Source organism: Aspergillus aculeatus, assembly GCF_001890905.1.
Source record: "Aspergillus aculeatus ATCC 16872 unplaced genomic scaffold ASPACscaffold_4, whole genome shotgun sequence".
Taxonomy (NCBI): Eukaryota; Fungi; Ascomycota; class Eurotiomycetes; order Eurotiales; family Aspergillaceae; genus Aspergillus; species Aspergillus aculeatus.
Window position 1 is genome coordinate 1,912,491 of NW_017962979.1, and position 21,109 is coordinate 1,933,599.

General features: G+C 50.5%; 2 protein-coding genes across 2 annotated transcripts; one reads left to right on the top strand and one right to left on the bottom strand.

The window, feature by feature from the left end:
* Positions 1 to 9,404: 9,404 nt before the first annotated feature.
* Positions 9,405 to 16,953, top strand: ags2 (alpha-1,3-glucan synthase Ags2; the record flags this gene model as incomplete). Its single annotated transcript, XM_020200923.1, has 6 exons — positions 9,405 to 9,758; positions 9,837 to 10,012; positions 10,074 to 16,034; positions 16,085 to 16,290; positions 16,339 to 16,849; positions 16,905 to 16,953. The coding sequence occupies 6 exons, from the start codon at positions 9,405 to 9,407 to the stop codon at positions 16,951 to 16,953; spliced, it is 7,257 nt and encodes a 2,418-aa protein (XP_020058801.1).
* A 1,323-nt stretch (positions 16,954 to 18,276) lies between these two features.
* Positions 18,277 to 20,679, bottom strand: luA (3-isopropylmalate dehydratase LEU1; the record flags this gene model as incomplete). Its single annotated transcript, XM_020203386.1, has 2 exons — positions 18,277 to 20,409; positions 20,473 to 20,679. 2 exons carry the CDS (start codon positions 20,677 to 20,679, stop codon positions 18,277 to 18,279), a joined length of 2,340 nt encoding a protein of 779 aa, XP_020058802.1.
* Positions 20,680 to 21,109: the final 430 nt, after the last annotated feature.

The following is a 21,109-nucleotide window of genomic DNA, read 5'->3' on the forward strand; positions in this document are numbered from 1 at the left end:
AGAGAGAGAGAGAGNGANGAGAGAGAGAGGAGGGGAAGAAGGGAAAGAAAGAAAGTCCGGACTAGTAAATCAGCCAGCGGAAAGCAAGCCAACAGAGCGACGGAGGACGGAGAAGGTGGGGTGGTGCAGCGGTGCAGTGGACTTTGCGGTGGCCGCGCCGGGGGGATATTAGATAATATCTCTATTAACACTAAGAAGGGTCCGGACTTCGGAGCTGGCCTGCCCAAGGCACGTGCTCTCGGTCTCCGGTGCCCACTCAACCACTAAACGGAGAGCCACCGATTCGGAGCCTTTTTTTTTTTCTTCTCAATCATCCATCATGGGTTTATACCCACCGAAAGAATGAGAGAAAAAGAGTACGGAGTATTCAGTCTAAACAAGCAAGGAGGCCTAACTCCATCATACTCCTTAGGGAAGAGAGATGCAGATCCCTAGGATTCCCTATGTCACCGGATTCAGCGCATCATTCTAAATACCTTCTACTCAGGCAGTCGGTTTGTCTTCCGATAATCCCAGGCATGGACCGTGTATTTATCAGTCTATGGATATTTACAGTTTTGTTGAGAAATTTGATCGTTAAATGCCGATAAGAAAACCCCCGGAGTCATGAGCGACTACAGTAAGGCCGAGAGGCTCAAAGGCGGTGAACTCCTTGCAGAAAGCGGTCACCTTCGCCGATCGGCAGTAACACACTGCATTTTACTACATAGTAACTAACTAGTTAACTACCAACGGTGACGGACTTGTCATCCTAGGTCATCACAATTTAAATCATGCTCTTGCTCTGACTTTACTGTGGCTATTCCAGGATACCTTCCATGACTGGGTGCAAAGTACTTGTTTCTACTATCGGATCTCACTGCCAGATCCAACAATGCTCATTTTGTTCTCTCACTCGGCTCTCTCAGCTCTCCGACTCAGAGAAGAACTGAGTACAAAGTGCGTCTACGCTTTTGCCTCCTGGCATTCTGGAAATAGCTACTTTCATTGATCTGTAAACTACGCGACTCAAAACGAGACAATCTCGCACATCGTTTTGTTTTATGAAAATATTTCCAGCGTGTGCTAAATGTCTACTAGGAAAATCGACTGTGGCTCTGCAACGGCTTCCCCGGCTACCCCATCCATGACTTGAACCCACTCCGGACTCATCGCGTATGATCCTAGCAAAGGGAAATACGGTTTAGAGCTGGGAGATCGTTGGGCAAAAAAAAAAAAAAAGACACCCGGCTTCCAGCTCCTCTGTCGCAACGGTCAAAGTACTAAATACAAGTGCTCTGTTCATGCAATTACTACCGGCTCCACCAGAGGTTCCTAAAAATGCCGTCCATTGCGGATGGACTAGATACTTAGAAGAAGACAATTGGCTATGGGTAAGGGCAACTTATAGACACAAGAGCAGCAAACGTCAACACCAGGTGGCTCCTCTGGTATTGGGAGGGCTTGCAAGCATACGCTCGAGGCATTCGGTTCTCATATAAGATGAAGAAATGTGGAAGCGAAATCTTGAGCACATATCTAGGTCAATTGGCGGGTCATGTCAACATTTATTATCAAAACAAACCTCGAAGACGACTGGCTTCTAATTACGCAGGAGCAAAACTGGCATCGGCTTCTCAGGCCCCTCATCAGTACAATTCGAGCAACGATCTGAAGCATGGCGAAGCTTAAGGGCTTTCGTATCAATGAACGTCTCAGTCTCAAACTCGTAAATCTATCCCACCGCGGTGCTGCAGCCTCACCGCAAAACCAGATTGTTATCTGTTCAGTAGTGCCGGTTCAATCACCAGTTAGATATGAGAAGTTCGGTCTATTTTCCCGTCATTGCAGTTACAAGCAACGCCTTCATCCGATCTCTCGTCTATATGATTAGCTATGATGGCCGAACTTTTATCGTCATGGTCCTGACGCCGGATACCCTTCCTTTGGTCATAGTCCCGTTCGTGGCTGTGCCATCCAGCATAAAACAGATTCTCTCGTGGCATTGACTACTATGCACGTCACTTAAGCCATCACTGTCATATATGCCTTCTCCAGTGGCAAACTGCCCAGTCTCTATCAACTACACTACCGCCTATAAGGCTATATGTCGGACAGATAAAATAGGACTTCCTGTCTACCGGCGCTGCAGCAGTTCGCAGAAGCCAGCAACATAGACGCTAAAGCATATACCCAGACTCGATCCTAGGCGTCTCTTAAAACATGCTGAGGCTCACCCTACAGAAGAGAAAAATGACAACACCCGCAACAATGGCAGCATCGACACAAGTGACTAACAATCCTAGTACATACAATCCTAGCGACCCTGACAGCGTCAGAATCTTGGTAACACTACTACCACCGGTGTTATTAGCAGCAGCAGCAGAAACAGTAATCATCAGGGTCACAATATCCATAGCCTCGGCTCCCTTAAGGCAATCAAGACCCAGGTTGGTGGGACTATTGCCATCACCTGGTTTGCTTTTATTGCAGAAAGTAACTTCGATTTCCATTGATGGTGTCGAATCCATTCGTGCATGTTGATCTGGATTAGAGCCCCTCGGATAAGTGAAACAGCCAGAGGTTGGACGGCCGCCGCTATCTCAGCTCGAGCTGCATCCCACAAGTGCATCTTCTCTTCCTTTCTATCAAACATCGTGTCTACGCTTCCGTCTATTCGGTATTATGACCTTCACCACCAATAATGGTGCGCCAGCTTCTCTACCCAGAAGCTGCGTCTCACTTTATGCCTTTCTTTTATATCCGAGCCATCTTATAATTGCTGCAGTCCATGCATGTTTCGATATTGATTGTTCCGGTCGTGGCTATTCTAGATCAGCCAAGTCATTCCGATCTGTCAGACACTCGTGATGGGAATTATAAACTCGTGATTCTGTGCCTACTGCTCCAGCTTAGTCGATATATCTGACGAGTCATTGCTTATTTTAGATTTTGGTTCGTGTCAGTATCCCACCGAACCCTATCACTAATGCAGGCAACTTTGTTCACGCAATGAGACGGCAATTAAAATCTATGGGAAGGATCCTTTCCATACTGTGTCTTTTTTCTTTGCTGCGCCGTGTTCAATCTTGACACTCTCTCCCGAGTTATATTAAATCCATTTTCCGGCCCCACAGTTCCGTTGAATATACTATGTCTGTATCGAAGATGGATCAATAGATTGAGCACTCAACCTGTTGCTCTAATAGATACTCCATAGAACCTCATGCTATGCACTTCTATTCTTGGCCAGATGCGTGTCATGTAAGACTGTGACCACATCGAACCCACAGACCTAGCTATAGTAGTTCCGTTCAGTGACAGCGGCTGCCGATGAAGTCCGCTGTTGTTTGTTTCCCCTCTTGTTACAGACTGCTATCTTGTCTGAGATGACAAGAGGCTCTCATGACTCCTGTCTAAGTCCCCTCATTTTAGTCACAACAGAGTCCTGCAGTGCGCTTGCGGCCATACGGAGAAACCCCCCTCTCAGCCACAGTTACTCAGTTACTACCATGAAGTGTGTCAAAGCTGCCGTCGAGAGCCATCATCAGCCCGACTTTGTACTCGGCTGACATGGTTTAGACTACTCCGCAATTCAGTTTCTTGGTTTCGAAATGTGACACCCGATACTCCCGAATTAACTACCTATTCCGTGCTTCTTCCGAGGGTCTCACCAGCGCTGGTATCTTGTTCCTCGGAATGTGTGACTGCTGTGGCCACTCTGTTACCCTATTATCAATCTAGACTATCTTTTCATCTTTATTTGCCAGTATCCAGAATGACTGGTTCACCATGCACCATGCAGGAGGCTCTCCTCCTAGCTCGTCTTTCTGTACTACTTCCCGGTGTGGGCGAGATTCCCTTCTTCTATCACTATTTTCGTCCCAATGACACAATCTAGCCAGAAGTTGAGATGTGTCTCGGAATACTGGCCTAGGAGTCTGTCGCTGAAGTTCGAGCAATACGCACTGATCCTCGAACAGGCATCTTGGCAATTGATGTCCAGTCAGTCGATCCATGTTGTGCAGACAAACAGAAAGGCCTAGTGACACTGAGCATATGAAGACTTGCTCCACTCGAAACCCGCCACTAGATTCAAACTATGGCCATTTCTTGGGACTCCGAGAAACCGGCAGCTTGTGGATGCATGAGTGATTACAAATCCCTAGAAGTCTACTCCGTACTCCTGTCGGTTTTCCAATTTACTAGGGAGATTATCTAACCCAGCCTCAAGACTCCAGGTCTAATCAAGAAGTGGACATCTTCTCGGTGCGGCTTACCTTCCTACCACCTCTTACCAAGCCCTGCCTTTGCCGCTTGTTCGGCAAGCGCGCTCCTCGGTCAGAAGAGAGCTTGAAAATAACATGCATCATCAGCTAAGCCAAATACTCTTACTGATAAGGCCCGCTCAAAAGTGATATATAAGCTTATCCTCATACGAGTTAGACCGGGTCAACCCTCTTCTAGGCCCCAGCGAGCCTGCAGTGCCAATGCATATGATACGTACTGTCGAGACTCCACCAGTCCCGACCATGTGCCTATGAGACATACCCGACACCTGCACGCTGGGTGATCAGGTTTATTTTTGAGAGTTCATTTTGACGAGCTGATAAGCAAAGCTTTCGCATGCAACCTTTCCATTACACAGGAGCGGTAATGCAGCAGCAAAGTCTGCTAAATAGTTTCCCGCCTCCCCACCGATGGCGTTGTACTATTGTGCATATTGCATAACCGCAGAACAAGCGCTGCGCAATTCCAACTGAAGGTGCATAAATTATTGATAAGCATTGGTCACACCGCATGTTGAACCGTTGCGTTAAACCCCCAATGCGGAAGTTCTGGTTCCGGACTCGGGAACGCGACGGGGTTGCTACCGATTATGACCGGCAAGGGCTTCTTGATTGCCACTGCGCCTTGTCACTCTATGGTAGATGATCTCAGATTTGAAATCGATGTTCCTACCGCTCCTTTAGCTGTAGATAATCTGACAGCAGCAGCTAGGACATGATGAAGAAAGATCATGCTCTCGCTTGAGGGGCACAGAACTGCTGTCTCTGGCAAAGAATCACTTCCGCACAAGATGAACTAAATATGGGACAATATTTGTCAATGCTTAGTATCATGAAGAATAGTATGGGCGACCTGCTACCGTTCGTCTGAGTATGGGATGGACAGCACGAGCTCCTCTACTGTGCAGCAGTAAGACTGCAATGAGTAGGTAGTCCAATCCTTCCTAAGTAATGGAGGGAAGAAAAAGCTCCCATAGGCCTATTGAGCCAGCTGGAAGACATAGCTGGATTCATTTTGTTATTCTGAGCTTCCGTGGCTATCTTGAATTTGAACGTTGAGTCAATTCGGACTCGACGAACAATACCGGTATGAGCTGTATCGCCGTGAGGCCCGTGCTATTGACTAAACACGATGACGCAAATTTCTAGATATTCGACAAGAGAAATAGAAAAGAAAGGAAGAGATAATCACATTTCTAGCGCAAGGCCAGAGCTTAGACTACTGATGACTGACATAAACATGAAGTGGGTAGGCTGCATACATTGCTGATCACGGTTCATATCAAGAGTAGAGCTAGTAGGTGGTTCTGAGTCCCGACAAGCGGTCTGAAAGGCGCTTTCCTCCAGCTACATGAGATGATAGTGCTAAAAATCCAATAAGAGCCTTGAATAGACGACTTGAGCCGCGATGATCGGAGCGAGGCCTTTAGGGCTAACGGTCGCCGAGGCTTTGAGCCTCGTATCCCCACCCGCTTTTTTATATGGACGGTCGGATTTGCCAGACTTGTCGTGCAAACACAGTTCACACCCCCAACCCCTGCTGACTGTGAATCCACAGAGCTTGGATTTCCCTCACAGTATATCAATCCACGATATTATAGGTACCGGAAGTTAGTACAGAACTGAGGTACCCATTAGGGTCGTCGGTTGAGTTCTGGTCTGGAAGTGGAACCCGTGCATATTACATGTCATTATGATTTGACAGTTGTCCCAAGTCCCAACGCCACAAATTAGGCAGGCAGCCAACGACTTCGAAGCAAGGGGGTAAGGGAAAGGGAAGACAGTGAATTCGAAGATGAGTCGATGTCAAAAATCTCCGACCCTCACTTGTACCGAGAGATTGCAATTGCTATGGTACCGTTTAGGAAACACTTTGGATACATCATCCGCATCACCGCCCTTAACCCCAGAACTCAATACACAGCTTGGCCAGACTATAAGAAGTTGATAACACGCCATTCGGGCTCGCGATTGAACCTTGGAAGCTCTTTGCCCCCGCTCCCAATTGAGTTTTCCTTGCTCCTGGGTCGCACGAAAATTCGTATCAATCCTGGAACCAGACCTCATCGATGGCCAAGACGCTTGATTGATAGGCTGCCATTGTACTGTGTATGTATGTGTATACTGTTTTGTTGCCGCTCGATCCTGGTCCAATCGACAACTCAAGAGTTCCCAAGATCGCAAAGTAGACTTAACGCCTACGGAGCATGATGAGGGGCTTTTCAATTCGTCATAAAATCTCCTCACTGACAAGGATCGGAGCCTCGGTACCGAGTACTACCAGATACCTAAAGGGGCAGCCAATCCTTGCCCGGTTCCTGAGACTCCCGCCGCTGAGTCTCCTTGCAGGGTTTGAACCTATATTCTGACTACCACCCTACGTAGAAGATATCTAGTCATTTGATAAACTCATATACGAGGAGCATGGAAACGAGGCATTGCCTCGAAGTACTCATATTTCTTGTTTTACCCTCAAGTCAACAAGCAAGGGACAATGAGATTGTTCGTTGTAGCATGAATGGCCAACTTTTATACGATATATATCGCTGTGTACGGCGTACTCATGTTTTGAACCGCCCCGTCTCCTATTTCCCCCCTCTTTGGTGACGATACCGCGTGAAAATAGGGGTTTTCTTGCTCTCAGGTCATTACTTTTCTCTCCGTGAATTCCATGATCGACTGTGTTTCCAACGTTCGGCTCGTAGCAGTCGCCTGCAGTGGCTGATGGCCGAGCTTCTTGACACGGGCCCACTACTTCTAATTTTGATCTGTAGACATCGACCAAAACACCAATAGCCTTTTAGGACATACCTGCTTAACACTGTAACTGATGCTCGAGTTGAGGCTTTGTATACCAGCAATGGCCCCAGGTGTGTCACCAATACAAGTGGCGTCTCTTCTCTCTCGGTCATCCCGGGATGTCCGTTGAGCAACAGTTACACCATCATGAGCTACCACGTCTACACGGTGGCTGTCTGGCGATTGTGCAGTACCCAGAGATCTAGTTTACCGAAGACGGAAGACGATGTTATCCACTCGAGATAGCCAGCGAAATGATAGAGAGTATCTTAGGAAGTCAGATCCTTGATGAACGAGGCTCACCATCGCGTAAGATCGTGAGATGATGTTCGGAGGCTTCGTACAGTCGCGATTGGCCAGCCGATAAGAAATCTCATCTTGTCGCAATGATGGAGTGGTGCGTGAATACGTCGCTGTTGCTGATAAGCTTGCGCCGCGTGGACAGCATATATTGAAGTTTAATTACAGCAGAGACAGGAAGTTGATATTTCCCTCTCAGCTTGACAGAAGCGTGCATGTATCTATTTGTGTTTACCAATTTTGTCACAGCCTTTTCCTTCTTGCCCTCCTCTGTCTTGGTTTTCGAACTGCCTTGTGGAACGTTATCCGACTTGACTTGTAGCCTGTCAGACTGAATTCGGAAAGGGTGAACACGAAAGCAAAGCTAAGGGTCGATGGGCTGTTTCTTTTGTTGTTGTCTTTGTCTACAACAAGACTTATTGAACGCGTGTACTGTGAAACGGCAGCAGGCATCGAACGCTCGATCTTTTTGTAGAGGAGACACTGCCATCAAGGCGGGATGTACCGTAGATCCCTATCCTTGCTCTGAACGAACGGGGTGAGCTTATCGTACCGACGACCCGGCAAAGTTGCTGATAGACGACGCACTGGGGCGAGCTCCGGTGGCATGTCCTATCAAAGGCACTATCAAATCGTGCGTTATATCTTGCATGAGATTGTCCTCGAAGGATACACACCGAAGGATGGTCGGCATGTACGATGGGGGTCTGAGGGTAAGTGAAAACGAGGTCCATGTTCAAAGAGCTGGGACTAGTTTGGATAAAGCATCTGATATATCAATATATCAGAGGAAATGCCTGGTTTAGATTCCATTTCAGGTGTGTCTGACAGAGGTTGAGTTGAACCTTGAAGATGATCGCCCTGCCTAGATGGCGCTAGTGGTCTTTGCGCTTCCGCTCCACTGCACTGACTCTTGGACTCGGTCCCAAAGAGGCAAGGTACGGGCTCGGTAACGGCCCGTGTGATTACCAGTACCGGTTTTACGTATACATACCGCAGCTAAAGTACATAGCTACTGTACATAGTTGTATAGCGACATCGCTACATAGTACTACATACCTGCCTACTAGGTGCCTAGTACTGTACATTACTGCCCACTTATCGTACACTCGAGAGTACCTACTCACTGCACACTTTAACCACTGGCTACCAAAGTTACTGGTACACAGTACTCCGTGGCAAAGTCACTAACATTCAGACCGAACGCAAAGCTCGGACGAAACTGCTTCGTCCTCGCTTCGTGTCTCCGATCATATCCTCCACTACACTACTACTCACCCCCCAGCTTCCCATCAAAGCTAATGGCTTCCTGCACTCTATCATTTTCAGCGACGAATAATGTGACTCCAGTCATCATAGCCATTCTGGTGGCTGGTCTGGGAAAATGGGCCCAAACTCCCACAGCACAATCCGGATCACTGCAATGCCTCCCTCCCAAGGTCCGCCAATCTGGCTGGCTGGCTGGCTGACTGCTTGCTTGCTTACTTGCTTGAAAGCAGCCACAGCAGTCAGATGCTTGAGTCTGCTGGGTAAAGATCTTCGTTTCTTTTTCCTCGATCAGACGATATTGGTTTCTTGCTCTCTAGCTGTATATCATTGTTAATCATGCCTCCTCTCACAGATCCACTTGGGACATCTATTCTTCCTGCAAGAAATCGGACATATACTCGGGCATATTGCTCTCTTCGCCATTTTGTTTCTTTTCTTTTTTTCAGTTCCACATAAATGTTTATTCTATTCTTGCGTTGCCGCCACAGCAGCTGCATCTAGTGTGGGTTTCTCTGCCACTCCTCCCTGTTTATATCTCAATTCTCATTCGCTATCGTCGTCCTTGGATAGATTTCCAATAACATAAAGAGGGACGAAGACAAGCTACGATACTTTTGAGCAGAGTTTTTTCCCCTGCCACGAGACCCTCGACCCGAGCAGTTGTCTTGATATTCTCCTTCTTTCAAGACTTTCTCATTGTCCCGAACATATGTCGAGTATATAGAACAGACGGGAAAAGGAAAGGGCTGATTCAAATAACCGTCGACGATGAAGTGGGGGTTCTCCGGCTGTGTGGCAGCATTGCTCGCAGCCACAGTCTCAGGCTGGCCCTATGAAGAATCCTTGGTTGACTACAACTTGAACGTGAACAACGACACCACCAATCCAGCCGAGTATACAGCTCCGTCGTGGCCGGGCCACAAGTATACACCTTCTCCGAAGAACTGGCGGTTCCCCTTCTACACACTCTTCATTGACCGGTGGGTCAATGGTGACCCCACGAACGATAATATCAACGGCACCCTCTTCGAACATGACTTGGATTCAACTCAAATGCGCCATGGTGGTGATGCGGTTGGACTGGTGGACACGCTGGATTATCTACAAGGCTTGGGAATCAAGGTTCGATACCTTCTTTCACAGATTGACAATCCGTCTTTCTTGCTTCGAGGCACAGGCCGTACTAATATTGGAACACAGGGCATCTATCTCGCAGGTACTATATTGATGAATCAGCCTTGGGGATCGGACGGCTATTCTGCTCTCGATACTACACTCCTTGATCAACATTATGGTACCATTCAAACCTGGAGAAATGCCATCGATGAGATTCACAAGCGGGGAATGTATGTCCTCTTCGACAACACTATCGCAACGTAAGTGAGGGGACTTCCTCGCATAGCATCATCAAGCATGGACGGACTGACGAGACTCTAGCTTGGGTGATTTGATCGGTTTCGAGAATTACCTGAACGTGACGACTCCATTCTCAGTCAAGGAACACAAGACTATCTGGAAATCCGAACGCCAGTATGTGGACTTCCTCCCGGGAAACGACTACAACGATACTTGCGACTACCCTCGCTTCTGGAACGAAACCGGTTACCCCGTGGATCAAAGCGTTCGTGATGAGCTCGTTGGATGTTATAACAGTGATTTCGATCAATACGGTGACAGGGAGGCTTTTGGTGTCTACCCTGATTGGCAGCGTGAGCTGGCGAAGTTCGCGTCCGTTCAAGATCGTCTCCGTGAATGGCATCCCAGTGTTAGAGAGCGGATCAAGGTTCACTCCTGTAACATTATTAAGGCTCTGGATATTGACGGCTTCCGTTACGACAAGGCCACTCAGTCTACTGTGGATGCTCTCGGAGATATATCGAGCCATTACCGAGAGTGTGCTCGCAGTGTCGGAAAGAACAATTTCTTCCTACCTGGTGAGATCACTGGTGGTAACAATTTTGGCTCAATCTACCTGGGGCGCGGAAGACAACCGAACCAGTATCCAAAATCTGCTATGGATGCGATGGCCATGACGAACAAGTCCAGCCAGCAGTATTTCCTACGTGAGAATGACCTCCAGGCTCTTGACGGTGCCGCTTTCCATTATTCAGTTTACCGCACCCTCACACGCTTCTTGGGTATGAGCGGTAATCTCGCGGCCGGTTACGACACTCCTCTCGACTGGGTCGACTCATGGAACATTATGGTTCAGAGCAACGATTTGATCAATGCTGAAACCGGCAAATTCGACCCGAGGCACATGTATGGCACAACAAATCAAGATGTGTTTCGGTGGCCCGCAATCCAGTACGGTGTGGAGCGGAACCTTTTGGGTCTCTTCATTACAACTCTGCAAATGCCAGGAATCCCGCTGCTGCTTTGGGGAGAAGAGCAAGCCTTCTACATCTTGGATGCCACGGCAGATAACTACGTTTATGGACGGCAAGCCATGTCACCTGCCACAGCCTGGAGAACTCACGGCTGTTGGGCTCTTGATGCGACCCAGTATTATGACTGGCCCATCGAACAGGGCCGACAGGGCTGTCACGACCCAAAGGTGGCGTATGATCACCGTGATCCTTCCCACCCTGTTCACAACATTATCAAGCATATGTATCAACTGCGACAAGAGTTCCCTATCTTGAACGACGGCTACTCTCTGCAGACCCTCTCAAAGCAGACACGGGATATCGTTTACCCAGGATCGAATGGTACAGCTACGGAGACGGGAATGTGGTCCATTCTAAGAGACAGAGTATCTAGTCTGCAGAATCTAGGCGATGAGGGTGGTAACATGCCGGTTTGGCTTGTCTACCAGAATGACAACAAGACTGTGGAGTACAAGTTCGATTGCGGAAGCAATGCCAGCGCCCTAATTTCGCCATTTACAACGAAGACAACCGTCAAGAACCTCTTCTACCCATTCGACGAACACACCTTGAAGTCTGGCCCCAAAGCACTTCACCTGAACGGCTCGAAGGAGCTTAATGGATGCCTGGACAGCATCACCTTGAAACCATTCGAATTCAGGGCTTATGTCCCAAAGGCACAGTTTGTCGATCCCCGCCCCATGATTACCAAGTTCAATCCCGGGCACGATGCTCCCTTGCTCTCCACAGTAGCCGCAGGCGAATCCGAGGATATCAATGTGAGCATTGAGTTCTCTACAGCGATGGACTGTGACGCTGTGACGAAGGCTATTTCATTCACCTCGCAGACCGAGTCTGGCAAAACACCATCCATCGACAAAGGTAGCGTTGATTGCAAGACTATGACCGCAAATGACACCCAATATGTTGCTCAGCTGCCCAGCGCTTGGTCTTGGTCGGCGAAACTGACTGGGGTTTACAACGGTGTTCATCGTTTGACTGTGAAGAATGCTACCGGTTCTGGTAGCAAATCCACTCAGTCTACAGATCACTTTCTTTTCCGCGTTGGTCAGAATGACAATCCCATTGTTTTTACCTCTGCCAATTACACAACGGGTCTAGTGCACGGAAATGAGAACGGATCCCTCTATATCCAACACAGGGCGGCGGGTGCTAACAAATGGCGTTATTCAACGAATTGGGGTAGTTCTTTCTCCGCCTGGATGAACTACACTGGAGGCAACACTACCATTGACGAACTGCCTTGGTCCGGAACGGACAAACAAAAGTGGCAAGGAAAGCATGTGCGAGTCGAGTACTGGAGTCAGTTAACTGGCAGCAGTGACTACGTTCAGGAGGGTGACTATGACTGGAATGGTCCTGCGCGACGCTTCCCGCACCTTTTCTTCAACGGACCATACAATCAGTACGGATACGATGCAGGGCTTAATAATGTCGCCAAGCAGGACAGTGATGGTTTCTGGAACTTCCGAGTCATCGCTGAGTATCCAGCACAGGGTCAATTCAACGTCTGGGGCATGAACCCGGATGGGAAACCTGACGAAAGCTTCGTGTTCGGTGACGTTGATGGCGATGGAGTCTTGGATCGCATGCCTCCGTCCTCCCTTAGCCAACTGTCTGTCAACATCACAGATATTCCTCCGTCGCCTTACTTGGTCTGGAATGTTAAGGTTGATGATGGCACTATGAAGATCAATCTGGTGCCCACTGGATCAAGAATCGCTCAGATGATCATCTACATCATTTTGTGGGTGGTCCCGCTTTTGACCGCGATTGCTGTGGTTTATGCCTTCATGAAGTCCTTCTACCAAGTCAAGTTCAATCAGGTCGGAGTGATGGAGAAGAAATCATTCCTGGGCATGATCCTCGGCAATAAGCGAGACGGCCGATCGTCGAATCCTCTGATTCGCTTTGCGAACAAGTCAGGATTTCTGCAAAGTACATCTGCGTTTGGTGCTGCCGCCTCGCGTACACGAACCACGCTGATTGCGACCATGGAGTACGATATCGAGGACTGGGGTATCAAGATCAAGATTGGTGGTCTTGGTGTCATGGCCCAGCTGATGGGAAAGCACCTTGGACAGCAAAACTTGATCTGGGTCGTGCCATGTGTTGGTGGTGTCGAATACCCGATGGATCAGCCAGCGGATCCGATGTTCGTGACGGTGCTTGGTAACTCGTACGAAGTCAAGGTTCAATACCATGTGATTAAGAACATTACATATGTTCTTCTTGACGCACCGGTTTTCCGCCAACAATCAAAGACGGAACCTTACCCTGCCCGTATGGACGACCTGGACAGCGCGATTTACTACTCTGCTTGGAACCAGTGCATTGCTGAAGCCATCAAACGTTTTCGGATTGATCTATACCACATCAATGACTATCACGGCTCAATTGCTCCACTCTATCTTCTTCCACAAACCGTCCCGGTCTGCCTTTCGCTTCACAACGCTGAGTTCCAGGGACTGTGGCCTATGCGTACTCAGAAAGAGAGAGACGAAGTCTGCTCAGTTTTCAACCTCGACATCAATACAGCACGCCGTTACGTCCAATTCGGCGAGGTTTTCAATATGCTTCATGCGGGCGCAAGCTATCTTCGTGTTCACCAGCAGGGCTTTGGTGCTGTTGGTGTCTCTCGTAAGTACGGCAAGCGGTCATATGCTCGCTATCCAATCTTCTGGGGCTTGAAGAAGGTGGGAAATCTACCAAATCCTGATCCTTCTGACACGGGTGAATGGAACAAAGAACTCCCCAAGGACAGTGAAATCGAGGTTGATCCTCTCTACGAGGCAAGCAGAGGCGAATTGAAACGGCAAGCACAGGAATGGGCAGGTCTAGACCAGAATCCTAACGCAGATCTTTTGGTATTCGTTGGGCGATGGTCTATGCAAAAGGGAGTAGATCTCATCGCTGACGTGATGCCTGCCGTCTTGGAAGCACGTCCGAATGTTCAACTGATCTGTGTTGGGCCGGTTATTGATCTCTATGGTAAATTCGCTGCGTTGAAGCTCGATCAGATGATGAAGGTTTACCCTGGGAGAGTATTCTCTAAGCCTGAGTTTACAGCACTTCCACCGTATATCTTCTCTGGAGCTGAGTTCGCGTTGATTCCGTCTCGTGATGAACCTTTTGGACTTGTTGCGGTGGAATTCGGCCGCAAAGGAGCCCTTGGTATTGGAGCTCGCGTGGGAGGTCTTGGCCAGATGCCTGGTTGGTGGTATAATATTGAATCGACAACAACGTCTCACCTGCTGCACCAATTCAAGCTTGCAATCGCGAGTGCATTGAACTCGAAACCCCAGGTTCGGGCTAAGATGCGCGCGCGGTCTGCGAAGCAACGGTTCCCTGTCGCACAGTGGGTGGAGGATTTGGAGATTCTCCAGTCGACTGCGATTCGCATCCATAGCAAGGGCCTGACCAAGTCAAATAGCCAACCACTGACGCCTTCTGGATACAACACCCCGAGTGGTCTTATGACGCCTACCATTGCCTCTTCCGGACACATTACTCCCAGTGGAGTACAAACCCCTCCTCTTATGCACTCGCGCGAGGGAAGTTATTCGAATATCAACCGTTTGAGCGCGTACGGACCACAGCAGCGAAACACAATTGTGTACAGTCGCGACCCGAGCCCAGGCGCCAACGAAAAGCCCCAATCGAGATTAAGCAGAACGCTGTCGCTTGGTGTACGGTCCGGACCCGGTCACCTCGTTCGTCGTGGTCGCCGTCGTTTGAGGAGAAGCATGGGCCATGAAGACCCTGCCAACAATTCGAACACCGAGGAGAGTAGTGATGACGACTTCATCCCCAGCTATTATGGCGAGGAGGAGTACACACTCACTCCTGAACAAGCAGAGGAAGGACGCAGAATTGATGCAACCCCTCAATTAGACATGCCCCGACAAACGCCGCCTAGGGACTTTTTCAGTCGCAGACAATCCAGTCAAAGCTCGCTTCCACCCAGGCCCATATTGACTACAACAAGCCCCGGAAGTCCAGAACCCGAAGAGGCTCTTGTGTCGCCCGTGAGACAGTATGCCAACGAGCCCGGTAACCGACTCAGCAGTGCCTCTGTTCTCTCTGTTGATACCATCATTGGAGAGAAGAAAGACTACAAGCTGCAGAAGGTCGATCCATTTTTCACCGACAGCACTGGCGAGTACTACAAGGCGTTTGAGAAGAGGCTGGAGAAGTTGAATGGTTCAAACTCCGAATCTCAGCTCTGCATTGAGGAGTACCTCATGAAGAGTGAGAAGAAGTGGTTTGATAAGTTCAGAGATGCCAGACTTGGCCGCAATCAATCGCCCGCCTCTTCCGTCTTCCACGCGAAGATGGACAACAATTCACCTATGAGTTCGGTCAGGGCCGATGAGATGGGTTCGCAGGAAAGCAGAAGCCCTGAGCGCAGGGAGAAGGATGAATTCCTCCTAGGGAATGACTACGTTCCTCCGTCTGGTCTTCGAAAATGGATGCAAATCCGGATTGGTGACTGGCCTCTGTATTCCTTCTTCCTTGGTCTCGGCCAGATTATCGCTGCCAACTCTTATCAGATCACACTGCTCACGGGCGAGGTGGGAGAAACAGCAGAGAAACTTTATGGTATCGCGACAGTTTACCTCATCGCTTCCATTGTCTGGTGGTTCTTCTTCCGATCATTCAAGTCGGTCTTTGTTCTATCGCTTCCTTGGCTCTTGTACGGTCTCTCATTCGTCATCATCGGAGTGGCACATTTTGAGCAGGATGGATTTGCTCGCGGTTGGATTCAGAACGTGGGCGCGGGCGTTTACGCTGCGGCCTCGGCCAGCGGTTCGTTATTCTTTGCGCTGAATTTTGGTGATGAGAACGGCGCACCGATCAAGGAATGGGTGTTCCGGGCATGTATAATTCAAGGATGCCAGCAAGCCTATATCATTGGTCTGTGGTATTGGGGTACAGCCATTTCTCAGGCCGTTGAGAGTGGTGCTACAAATGTCCAGGGTGATATCACGAACACCTGGAAGATGACGTATGTTTCCTCAGTGCGAATTTCGAAGTCGATTACTGACAGATTTTCAGAGCTATTTGTCTTCCTATCGCTGCCTTTCTTTGGGCCATAGGTCTGCTGCTTTTCTTCGGTCTTCCGAGCTACTACCACCAGACCCCGGGTAAAGTGCCCTCGTTCTACCAGTCTGTATTCCGGCGCAAGATCATTCTCTGGAACTTCGTGGTTGTCATCGTCTCGAATTTCTTCCTCAGTGCTCCGTATGGACGCAATTGGAGCTGTAAGTAGATTTGGATGGACTGGTGGTATACACGCTAATCTTTTGCAGTCCTCTGGAGTTCTGCCCACGCCAAGCCCTGGGAGGTAGGAGTGCTCTGCGTGGTCTTCTTCGGATTCGTTTGGGCCGCCTGGCTCTTCCTATTCGGTTATCTCTCGAAAACGCATAGCTGGATCCTTCCAGTCTTTGCATGCGGCCTGGGTGCACCGCGCTGGGCACAGATATGGTGGGGTGTCTCCGGTATTGGTTTATTCCTTCCCTGGGCCGGTAGCTACACAAGCGGTGCTCTCGTGTCGCGGGCTGTTTGGCTGTGGCTCGGAGTGTTGGATTCCATCCAAGGCTTAGGATTCGGTATGATATTGTTGCAAACCATGACCAGGATGCACATCTGCTTCACGCTTCTTGCGTCCCAGGTGTTGGGATCGATCGCCACAATCTGCGCAAGGGCATTTGGGCCAAATAAGATCGGTCCGGGCCCGATATCGCCGGATATCACAGCCGGGGTTAGCTCAATTGCTAATGCCTGGTTCTGGATTGCACTTTTCTTCCAGTTGCTCATTTGGTACGTTAATTTGTCTCTGATGGAGTGATAAGAATCACGGCTAACAGAATGTCAGTGCTGGATACCTCATGTTCTTTCGTAAAGAACAGCTCACGAAGCCCTAAGCTCTGGTGGTAATCTGCCGAGGCCATGAAGGCGAAGTGACTATCTCCCGACCAAAGCAAAGACATGGGCGAACAACAAGAAAGCATAACGCATAGAGAAATCCCTAGACCCGCACATCTACCTCCACGCTTACCCTGGCCCTCCCCGCACCCTCTTCGCCTTGTACATTATCGTTTCTCCTTCTTCTCCCTCCACAGTTCCTTTCGACTTGGCACGTTTGAACATTCCTTCGATAGTTGACTGGTGTCGAGTCGAGCCACCTCACATCCTGTTTCCTCATTACCCAGTCGACGTATATATATCCCTCAGACGTGATTCCCACACTCTTTTCACGATGTCAATGTTTGTTTTGAATGCAGATGTTTATAATGGTTATGACCCCTCCGGTTCGAATGTCGTTACGCTCATTGATTTCCTAGCCATGAACATGAGGATGCATCTTTTGGAAATTCAGTTTTTACTCTGCTTGAATGTTTTGCATGTTATTCTTCCTCAATGTCTTTGTTTTCTGCTGCTATCTGGAAGGACCATCCAGTCGATTCAATAATTTGCTTGGCAATTCGCTTGAGCTCTTTGCTTTTTTTCTTCTCTTTTTTGGTTCACTTGCAAATTTGAATGGATGTTTCTCTATTGGGTTGCTCTTTTGCGAATATTAAACCTAATATGCTTAATTTGAAATATGTTGATCTTAGGTTTGTTTTATTGTTTTCTTTCAGGTACTTCGTTGCCAGACGATAAGTTAATTCTGAAGCTGGAGGATGTGGCTTAAATTAGGAACTACTTCAGGAGAGCAGCTTGTTCGGATGAATAGTGGAAAAACTGGGATCGATTGAATTCTGGATATACACAAATGAAGGATTTTTGAGTGACTACGCCGCTTTGCTTATTAGCTGTGCGCTTTCTCATTGGCCGTAGGCGGTCGTGAGGTTGGCAAGGCCGATGTAAGGAGCTTAAGAGGTACGGACGGACGTCAAGGATAGCGTCGTTGGTGAGATCTACACTTTACGTAAATGGAGAAAATAAGGAATTGAAGTAGTCTCAATGAGATGTGAAATTAATTATTTCCTGTCTAGTTCCTTTCCCTCCCAGTGTCCTTTTTGTACCGGAACGGGGCATTCAACAACATAAGCCCAAGAAGCACACCAAGTGATATATAGCTGTTTTTTTTTGTTTGCGAGGCAACAACAGAAAAGAGGACCCGAAGATAGAAGATAGAAAAAAGAAAAAAGTAAAAAAGCTGCATTATGGTATTGTCGTAACAAGAAACGTGTATCCGAAAGTTCGAAAGAGCAGAAAGGATGAGGGGGGCAACGGAACGCAGCCTACCACTCCAGAGGCTCACCCTTGACGTCGCCACGATTCGTCTTGGGGACGGGGGCGGCCTGGATCATGGTGGCGCCGCCGCCGCCGCGCTTGCCGCGCTTGAGGTAGCCGCTGCCGTCGAGCCAGGGGGTCTCGAGGGAGCGGCGGGCCTCAAAGGCCTTGATCTTGTCCTCCATCTGCAGGGTGAGGCCGATGTCGTCGAGGCCGTTGATCAGGCAGTGGCGGCGGAAGGCGTCGACGTCGAAGGCGGCCAGGACGGTGCCCTGGGCGTCCTTGACCTGCTGGTTGACGAGGTCGACCTCGACCTCGCGGCCGGCGGAGGCCTCGGCGGCGATCCTGGTGAGGGCGGCCTCGTCGGAGATGACGACGGGGAGCATGCCGTTCTTGAAGGTGTTGTTGAAGAAGATGTCGGCGAAGGAGGGGGCGATGACGCACTTGATGCCGAAGTCGAGAAGGGCCCAGGGGGCGTGCTCACGGGAGCTGCCGCAGCCGAAGTTGGGGCCCGTCACCACCAGGATCTTGGCGCTGCGGTAGGGTTCCTGGTTGAGCACGAACGAGGGGATCTCCGCCCCGTCCTTGTACCGGAGCTCGTAGAAGAGCGCGCTGCCCAGCCCCGTGCGCTTGATGGTCTTGAGGAACTGCTTGGGGATGATCGCGTCCGTGTCCACGTTGGACCGGTCCATCGGCGCCGCAATGCCCTTGAGCGTTGTGAACTTGGGGAGGCCGGCGCTACCTGAGGAGCCACTGCGTCCGGCAATGGTGTTGGTGTGGGGCTCGTTGTCCGCGGGCTGGTCGTTGATGCGTTCCGCTTCGCTCTCGCTGCTGGGGTCCTCGTGGTGGGGCTCCTCATCGACGTTGACGGCCGTGTGGGCCTTGCTCAGCACGGGGCTGGACACCAGGTGCTCGCGCACGTCGGCCAGCTTACCCACGATGGCGGCGGCAGCGGCCATGGCGGGCGACATCAGGTGGGTGCGGCCTCCAGCGCCCTGGCGGCCCTCGAAGTTGCGGTTGGAGGTACTGGCACAGCGCTCCTGCGGGGAGAGAATGTCCGGGTTCATCCCCAGGCACATGGAGCACCCGGCCTCACGCCACTCGAAGCCCGCATCCACGAAGATCTTGTCCAGCCCCTCCGACTCGGCCTGCTGCTTGACCAGACCGGAGCCGGGGACGACCATGGCGCGCTTGATGTTGGCGGCGATCTTCTTGCCGCGGACGACCTTGGCGGCGGCGCGGAGATCCTCGATGCGGGCGTTGGTGCAGGAGCCGATGAAGACCTTGTCGACGTCGATGTCCTTCATGGGGGTGCCTGAGGTCAGACCCATGTACTCGAGGGCGCGCTTGCAGGCCAGCTTGCGGGCATCGTCCTGGAAGTCGTCGGGGCTGGGCACCACGCCGGTGATGGGGATGACGTCCTGCGGGGAAGTACCCCACGAGATGGTGGGGATGATGTCCTTGCCGTCGATGACGATGGTCTTGTCGTAGTGGGCGCCCTCGTCGGAAGCCAGGCTCTTCCAGAAGCTGACGGCCTTCTTCCACTCGGCGCTGTCGTACTTGGGCGCGAGGGGACGGCCCTTGAGGTACTCGAAGGTGACCTCGTCGGGGGCGATCATGCCAGCACGAGCACCGCCCTCAATGGACATGTTGCACATGGACATCCGGGCCTCCATGCTCAGGCCGCGGATGACGGACCCGCAGAACTCGATGACCGCACCGGTACCGCCGGCCGTGCCGATGATGCCGATGATGTGGAGGACGACGTCCTTGCTGGTGACGCCCGCGGGGAGCTCGCCGTCGACCTGGATGCGCATGTTCTTGCTGCGGCGGGTGATGAGGGTCTGTGTGGCGAGGACGTGCTCGACCTCGCTGGTGCCGATACCGAAGGCCAGCGCACCGAAGGCGCCGTGGGTGGAGGTGTGACTGTCACCACAGACGACGGTGGTGCCGGGCAGAGTGAATCCCTGCTCGGGCCCGATGATGTGCACGATACCTTGGCGCTTGTCGCCCATCCCGAAGTAGGTGAGGCCGAATTTCTTCACATTTTCCTCGAGGGTAGTCACTTGCAGCCGGGAGTCGTTCTCTTGGATAAACTCTTCGACGTTCTTGAAATTTTTTCGGGAGGAAGTAGGGATGTTCTGCAGAAGAGCATCCCAGTCAGCTTTTACCATGCATCACCGGGGTCAAAGGAGTCAACGTACGTGGTCAACGGTCACCAGAGTGCAGTCCGGCCGGCGGACTTGACGACCGGTGTTCTCGAGACCCTCGAAGGCCTGCGGGGATGTCACTTCGTGAACAAGGTGTCTGTCGATGTAGATCAGGAGGGTGCCATCTTCCTGCTCGTTGACAATGTGGTGGTCCAGGACCTTGTCATACAAGGTCTTGGGTTTTTTGTCGACGCCGGGCATGAGGGGCGAGGATTGAGGGAGATATTGAGGGAGATGGAGTGATTGTGCAGCTGAATGAGGAGGGCGAGAGTAGAGATAGCTTGCACAAGGCACGCGAGACAAATGTGAAGGATGATTTATTGATGAGCAGAGGAGCAAGAAGAGACAAGAGATGGTTTTAACAGCAGCGTCCGCCGCGATGTCGCACCGCCGCCTGTCGAGGGGCAACGCCGGTCTCGGTGGTCAGCACCCAATGGCCCTTTGCCGATTGGACGGGACCGAATTTTCTGGGGGGGCAGTGGAGTCCGATGTCGGGGGCGGGGGGGCGGTTAGCGACGGTAGTGTGACTAACCGACCGAGTCTGATTCGAAATTCCCAGCAATGAATGACTCCGTTATGTAGTAAATGACTCTTAGGCGAAACATTATGCCCGACATGCAGCATTTGCTCT